This window comes from Herpailurus yagouaroundi, unplaced genomic scaffold (assembly GCF_014898765.1).
Source record: "Herpailurus yagouaroundi ecotype Mexico unplaced genomic scaffold, PumYag 28, whole genome shotgun sequence".
NCBI classification, from domain to species: domain Eukaryota; kingdom Metazoa; phylum Chordata; class Mammalia; order Carnivora; family Felidae; genus Herpailurus; species Herpailurus yagouaroundi.
Window position 1 is genome coordinate 79,557,303 of NW_024412376.1, and position 8,482 is coordinate 79,565,784.

The 8,482-nt window shown below is 38.4% G+C and overlaps 1 protein-coding gene across 1 annotated transcript in view; it reads right to left on the minus strand.

Annotated features, from left to right (window-relative positions):
- ARHGEF38 (Rho guanine nucleotide exchange factor 38) overlaps nucleotides 1–8,482 on the minus strand; it is a 131,028-nt gene that overhangs the window by 87,155 nt on the left and 35,391 nt on the right. The window contains exon 2 of the mRNA XM_040476925.1: nucleotides 5,420–5,607. Within this exon, the coding sequence (XP_040332859.1) occupies nucleotides 5,420–5,607 (188 nt within the window). The remainder of the gene's footprint in view (nucleotides 1–5,419; nucleotides 5,608–8,482) is intronic.

The window sequence follows — 8,482 nt, forward strand, 5'->3', positions numbered from 1 at the left end:
AAGGGCACAAACAGGGGAAGGGCAGAAAGAGAGGGAGAGAGAAATCTAAGCAGGCTCTACACTGTCAGCGCTGAGCCTGTTGTGGGGCTTGAACCCACGAACCATGAGATGATGACATGAACTGAAATCAAGAATCAGAGACTTAACTGACTGAGCCACCCAGGCACCCCTTGAGCATCTATTTACTTAGTCAAGGTTAAAGCATTAAGAAGTGAGGGGAAAGGTGGGTCTGACATGAGAATTCTGAAAAACCTCTGAATAACTAGTATTTCAACATTAGTAGAGAGGACAAAGTGACCACTAGACTGAAACCAATGTTCACAATGAGACCAGAGAGCACTGAAAAGATATCTAAACAAAGAGACAAGTACCAGATGTGAAAAATGAGCAAGCTATAAACAATCTGAATAGAATAACAAGGGGAAAATAGGAGTTCGAAGTGCAAGAACAGTAATTCAAAGTATTGAAGAGTAAGTTAAACATGCTAAACAAACTACGTGTCACCACGACGGAAACGTTTTATTTTACATGGTTGAAACACCAATTCTGAGAACTGCTGGTAAAGGTTACACAAGAAGCAAAAAATAAGAAAAACAACAAAAGCCAAAACACAAAGATTGGAATGCATATAAAAGATTACAGCTGAGCAATGGCATATATATTGGTGGGGCCAGTTTAATTCACCAGTGTGGTAGATGGTTTAAAGTTGAGAACATTTGCACATTAAATAAACTTCTTATTCCATTTGATAAAAAAATGTGTTATGAATTAAAAGGTGGGCATTTCTTATATATTGTCTTTTTTATATTAATCATTAACTCATCACAGGGACAAATTCTTGGTACATTGAGTTTATTTTGAAATGTCTTAATCACACATGGTTTTACACATATTAAATATTTCACATCCAACTGAAAAAAAATTTTTTTTAAGTTTTTTTACTTTTGAGAGAGACAGAGACAGCACACCTGGGGGAGGGGCAGAGAGAGAGGGAGATGGAGAATACCAAGCAGGTTCTGCACTGTCAGCAGCATTATCAGCGCGGAGCTCGACATGGGGCTTGAACTCACAAGACCATGAGACCAAGACCTGAACCAAAACCTAGAGTTGGACGCTTAACCGACTGAGCTACCCAGATGCCCTTCATGTCCAACTTTAAAAGAGAAGGACAGAGAATATAGCCAATTCTTTTAGAGTCAAGTAAGAGTTTTTCTTTCTTTCCTTTTTCTTTCTTTCTTCTTTCTTTCTTTCTTTTCTTTCTTTCTTTCTTTCTTTCTTTCTTTCTTTCTCTCTCTCTTTCTTTCCTTCCTTCCTTCTTTCTTTCTTTCTTTCTTTCTTTCTTTCTTTCTTTCTTTCTTTCTTCTTCTTCTTCTTTTTCTTTCTTTCTTTCTTCCTTTCTTTCTTTCTTTCTTCTTTCTTTCTTTTCTTTCTTCTTTCTTTCTTCTTTCTTTCTTTCTTTCTTTCTTTCTTTCTTTCTTTCTTTCTTTCTTTCTTTCTTTCTTTCTTTCTTTCGACAGCAGGTAATGCTGATGAGAATGATCCAATGTGGAGATAAAGTCAATATACAGAAAAGAGAAAGGACACCGGCAGGAATGATATCCTTGAGGAAGCCTGAGGGGATAGAAGGTTGTCCTTAATTAGAAGCAGAACCATTAGCCAGGTTATAAAGATAGAAATGCAGGTAGGTTGATAGGCGTGGTATTGGGACAGTGTGCATCTTCTTATTGTGCCTATTTTCTCAATGAAATGGTGAGAAAGGATATTAGCTAAGAGTTGGGACAGAAGAGGGAGTGTCTGAGATGTGAGGAGAAAGATGTGAGAGTCCCTTCAAAGACATTACTGGGCACCCCACCGGAAGAAAATGGTCATGAACTGTAGAAGACATTGGTTCCAGCTGGATGGGTCAAGATGTAAAGTAGGCAGAAAATTGAACTTCATCAAGGGTAGTTGTTTTTTGGTTTTGGGGTTTTTTTCCAAGCAAGTAAATGGAAAGAGAGGGAGGAGAGGGAATTGAGTTCATCTGCAAGCAGTGATTATAATGGAGGGCCTGTGTTAATGAAATCAGGTGTAGGCTATCGATGAAGGGTGAAAAGGTGGTGAGGTCAATAGCATGGACGTCCGATGGCATCAGGAACTTGTCAGGGAGAGGAAACCAGTGGGAGTGTGCTGGGAGACAGGACGTGAGAGTTAGAAAATGCTAAGTCTGAAATTCTGGTTCTGAAGGCATGAAGTAAAGGTAAGGGCAGCTCTAGGGGATGGGCCTGGAGTGAAGGGCTGACATGGGGTTGAGGCAAAGATCCCAGAATGTGAGCAAGAAATTGGGGGAGAGGCCCCAAGGTTTGTGTGCGTCATTTGCCTGACTACTGAAATCATCTGACATTGATGTCGGGCTAGGTTCTAAATTTTTCAGAGAATGGGAGTGATGGTAAAAGCTCACCATAAGAGAAGGTAGATAGTGGCAGAGTCTGATGCTAGGTGCATTTCAAATCAACATTTTAAGAGGTATGTAAATAAACATTTTATTAATAAGTATAAATTTCTGCTAGAACAGGGGTGCCTAGGTGGCTCAGTTGATTAAGCATCCAGTTCTTGGTTTCGGGTCAGGTTTGAGCCCCAAGTCAGTCACTGTGCTGACAGCACCTGAGCTTGCTTGGGATTCTCAGTCTCTCTCATGTTCTCCCTCCCCCTCCCCCACTTGCATGCACTCTTTCAAAATAAATAAGTAAACTTCAAAAAATATATAATTGCCAGAGCAGCGGTTATAGGAGACACAGCTAGTTTATATTAAAAGAAAAAAAAACGTCAAGAATATTTTTATAGAGTTAGCAATGTAACTAGAGAACGACTGTTTATCATGACCATTTTTGTTGTTCCTACTCTTACAGAATAAATAAGAAATTTCCAGATTCAGACAGCCACCAGTTACCTTCCAACGTGAGAACTGTGAGAGGATTAAATGAGCATACAAATGAGGCCTTTGGAACAGGGCCTGACAGATATTAAGTACCTATTGAAAGCCAGGAGGGAGTAAAACTAAAGGTAACTTCCTATGAAGGAAAAATTCCTTCTTCATACATTGTCTTAAATCAAAACAAAACCCAACTTCTATATCTAAGGTCACCTTGATCTGCACTGCTTTTTCCTAATTTCTAGACCAGATATTTTTTTCTAGTATTTCTTGGAGGAGTCTTATGTTAAGAAACATAAATTCTGGGGCCGCTTTGGCTCAGGTGATGATCTCACGGTTTGTGGGTTCGAGCCCCACGTTGGGCTCTGTGCTGACAGCTCAGAGCCTGGAGCCTGCTTCGGATTCTGTGTCTCCCTCTCTCTCTCTCTGCCCCTCCCCTGCTCATGCTCTGTCTCTCTGTCTCAAAAATAAATTTAAAAAACATTAAAAATTTTTAGAAAGAAAAAGAAACATAAACTCTGCTTCTGCATATTGTAAGTACTGGGTGAAAGATGTAATAATTGAAGTTGAGACAACTGGCTGGCAATATTTTTATAATCATGGGGTACATGTTAAGATGCCAAGCCCAGAATCCATAAAGTTAAATATATTCGATCACTTAAACATGGCAAAATCAAATGAATAAACCTTAAACAAGGTTTTAACTTTTTAACCTTAAACAGGTTAGAAGGCAAAAGACAAACTGAGAAAATTAGTTGTAACATGCAGGATGAAAAAAGAACATCTCTAATATATAAAGAGATTTTGTAAAACAATAAGAAAAAGACAAACCATATATTTTTTTAAAAGGGCAAGAGACATGAAGATGAATAGGGATTGAAGAGAATACAAAGGGCTAATGAATATATAAAAAGGTATTCTGACTTCTCAAGCACTGTTAATGAAAACGAAAATGAAAATGGTATGAACTTTTTGGTTGTCAGCTGGAAAATTTTTTGTCAAAATGCTACATGCGTATACCCTTTGATCTAGCAATTCCACTTCTAGGAATTTATTCTAAGGAGATAAGGTGACCACACCCAAAACATAAGTGTGTCTCAGCATCAGTAACAGTAGAAAAACATGTATAAGTATCAGTAGTCATGGCCAGAAACATCAAACAGATTGCTGAATGAGACAAGTATGCTATAAAATGGCATGTGTAGTTTTTGTTACATTTATGTAAAAATATATGTGTCATTGTGTGTGTGTGTGTGTGTGTGTGTGTGTGTGTGTGTGTAAATGTCCCAACTGATGCCTGCAAGGATGTTCCCAACCATGTGAATAGTGATTATCTTTAAGTAGTGGAATTCTGATCATCTTTACTTGGTAGTTTATGCTTTTGTATATCAGTTCGATTGTGTGTGAGGACATGTATCCCCCTCAGTGATCAGGTTATCACTCCTCAGGTTATCCTCTGCTTTGCTCTTGTTCTCCCTCAGCCTGAAGCACCTTTTCCCCTTTCAATTCTTTGCTGTAACGTCCCCCATTGGAAAGGTCTACGTTTACGATAGTGTTTGAAATAGAAACATCACCCCTCTGTGCCCATGCCCCATCCCTCGTCCCAACATTAGTTCTCTCTGTTATACTTAACGCCATCTATTATATCTTAATTTGTATTTATTTATTTACTCATTCGTTCATTCATCTATTATTGATTGTCTGACTCTTCCTCTCCCTCACTAGAAAGCAAACCCCATAAGGGCAGAACTTTGTTTTGTACTGAACTGTAACCCCAGTGCTGGGAACAGTGCCGAGTACACATCAGGAACTTAATAAATGTGTTGAATGGATGAAAAGAGCCAGATATATGTGTGAGTTTATGTTCATGCAAATTGTGTGTGTGTATATATGCACCTATATATGAATCAAATATCTTTGTACCTATACTCTAATTCCTTACAAGAAATACCCTGAAAAGCCTTTGATTAAAAAGGAGGAGAATGATTAACTTATAAACACTTCAAGTGTTACCTTACATTCAGGTTGGTTTCTATGTTGAATTTTACTTTGCTGAATAATCATAAGTTTATTTGAGCTCTCAATGTATGGGGGGAGGGAGGGACACAATATTTTTTTCTTTCAAATCCTGGATCATCTTTGAATCAGATCAAGTGCTTGGTTCCTGAACTGGAAACCTATTTGCTCACATTTTGTTATCAGTTCCATGAGAATCCAAGAAAGAACACAAAGAAATTTCAAAATGATGGAAACCATGAACTTCCTTTCCCCCATATTTTAGAATACAGTTTCCCTGGCCAAATGGAAGGAATCTGGGTATCCCTCTGCTGACACAAGAAGTGTGAGTCTGATGACACCCGGGATCACCCCAAACCGGGGACTCCAGGAAAAAGGCCCATCACTCCACCTGCCCTGCAGCAGATACTACCACTTGGGTGATTGGATTTCATGGTGCTGGTCATCCTATTTAGGATATGGTGGTGGGGGGGAGACCCTCAAAGTCACATTTACCTGTTTATTTCTCAAGGGCTGAACCACTTCCCTAATGCACAGCTCTAGATCATTGAGGTAGTCTTTTTCCGTCTGAATCAGCTCCTTGATGATTTTCGAACACTTTGCCATCATTCTCTGCATCTGATGCTCTTCTTCCTGAGCTAGGGTCTCGGGTGCAGAACACTCAGCCTGTGGAGTCATCTTTTCTGTTAAATAAAAACATTTATGTACAAGTCAGACATTCTGCTGAGGTTTCTTGTCCCTTCATTACAAACAATGCCACTGCAGGTTATTGTTAGCAAGGAAAAAGGCATGGGGTGTCTTCAGAGTGTGTTTTCAGGAAGAAATGTGTGGTAGTTTTCCCTAAGGTTGGAATCCTATGAAACTATGAGCAACAAGGGATGTGAGAGTGGATACTTCTAACAAGTCAGTTGAATGACACTTGACTATCATGGCTTGTCTTTAAAATATCCCATTGCTACTATAGTAGACTAAAATCCTGGTCTTCAGGTTGCAGATAAAATGTATAAAAATCAGTTCAGAACTTCTTCTGGATACATTGGCTTTTAAATCAAAAGATGATTTTAAAAAATCAAGGGATGATTTTTAATTAGTAAGTGGAGCACCTTCCAATTTTGTGTGTAATAAAAAATTATTTAAAATAATTGCCCCTCATTCGCAGTGGGTAATATGCAAAATTCAATGAAATGGCAAACAATTGCATGTGATTGGGATTTTTCTCTCAGTTCACAGTCTGAATCCATGGGAGTGAGGAACTGGTGGATTAAATACATTTCAACTAAGATTTTTCATTACCCATTTTCGGTATCATGTGTATCTTATTGTTTCAAAATTCTTGACTGCCAAGTGAAAATTTTTAATTAAAAAAAATCACAGTGTTGATGAGATATTGAGATAAATGGGAAGCCTCACATATAGCCAAAGTTTTATATAAAGTATAATGTAAGAAAGCTAAATATCTTTAAGAATGAGCTTCCCACAGCAGTGTAAAGTTTTGGAAGCCGCAAACTAGGTCACAGATGAAATCAGAGCAGTGATAGATAGTAGGGCAGTGTGTGCATGTGTGTGTAAATGAATTTGCTTCAAGCTGGAAGTCATCACAAACTTAATTTTCCTCTTAGTCTCTGCAGTTGCAGGAGTAATTTCATTTCCTTTAAAGCTAATATGATTCTAGTAACTGATATGTGAAACCTCTTCAATGCTGACACCACTTCCTGAGAATGTAGAGTTTTAAAAAAAGGGCTTAAAAAGGGTCTGTATAAGAGGGAAAAAAAGGACACAGGTCACAGTGTATGGAAATGGACATAAAGAGAGGATATTTTCTTGGCAGACTCCAGAAACAAAGCTACGACAACGGAAGAATCATTATAGTAGAGGGCTCAACATAATACTTTAAGGTGAAGAGACACTTTGGAAGTACGGAGAGAGCTCCTCTCTCCCTGGCTTGCTCATTCCAGGGGTTCAGGCAGAAGCTCCATAATCAAACATCTGTGGAGGATGCTGTGAAGGTGATTCCAGTGTTAGTTTAGAAGGTGTGCTAGCCTGGTCTTTAAGCAACCCTGACTTGCAGGTGAATGTGCTTCCAGATCATTTGCCCAGTAACTATTCTTCCTTCATTGGGAAAGAAGATGGATTGGACAAATGGCATCTAAGAACACACGGTGTTACAGGGCTTGCGACATTTGGTACCAAAGAAATAATCTACATAAGTTCTGTAAGAAGAGAAAAATCTATACAAGGAGAGAAAATGAATGCATGAGCTGGTCTGAAGCTTTCATATCATGAGCTATGCTATGAGAAGTTTTGGATGCCTGTTAATATTTTTACTAGAAAGTAGAAGAAGCCTGCCTTTCGGCACCCCAAATTCAAAAGGACAAGTTATAATTAGGTGTCATTACTATGAATTGTTTGGGATATAAAAGAGGAAGGCAGGTTACTGATGAGGAGAGATGCAGTGAGCAGGTTGTATACACAACTTGACTTTGTAAGCCTTCTTGACAGGGCGGAGTGGGGAGCCATGGAGATTCTCCTGGGATATATGAATTGGCTTATAGAAAGAAACCTCACTAGTAGAGAGCTAACAAACCTGTTTAGATAGTATCCGCTTATTACTTATTACCTCCAAAATAAAAGGGACATTATTGAAAAACTATTCTGATATCTGCTTTTCCAAGTTCTAAACATTTTGTGCCTTATAAAAATAATCTATCAACTATTTGGGGGCCTAGCAAGGAGAAAGGAGTCTTTCCTGAACATTGGCAAAGAGCCCTAAAATACATTCTTAGGTTCCTTTTAGTTCTAAATTCCACACTCAGTTACTATATCAATTTAACTTACTTCACAGATTTTCCAGTTGCTGTGCTTTAAATGTCAAGTATCAGATTTTATCAATTAAACACTGCTTAGGGGCTCCTGGGTGGCTTAGTCAGTTAATTGTCTGATTCTTGTCTTTGGCTCAGGTCATTATCTCATGGTTCATGGTCAAGCTCTGCACTGACAGCGCAGGGCCTGCTTGGGACTCTCTCCCTCTCTCTCTGCCCCTCCCTTGCTCATTCTCTCTCTCTCTCTGAAAAATGTAGAAAAAAATTTTTTTAACTCCTTAGATTTTCTAATACTGCTCCGCAGCTTGTTCAGAACAAAGTTCGGAGGTCATGGTGGTTGAAATAGGTCAAGATACTCATCTTCAGAAACTTCTACCTCAGGCATAAAAATCTCAGAGAATTTGCAGTTGAGGAACCTATGAGAAACTTTGTTTGCTCTTTTATTTTTTATTTTTTTCTTTAAACAAGTTATTTCATCTATTTGAATCTTATAGACACTTTAGATATAATATAGAAAGAAAATCATTTTTATATGCCTTTGATGTATTCTTTATATTTTATTTTTCCCCATTTAAGTATTATTTATTTATTTATTTATCTATTTATTTTTAATATGAAATTTATTGTCAAATTGGTTTCCATACAACACCCAGTGCTCATCCCAACAGGTGCCCTCCTCAATACCCATCACCCACCCTCTCCTCCCTCCCACCCCCCATCAACCCTCAGTTTGTTCTCA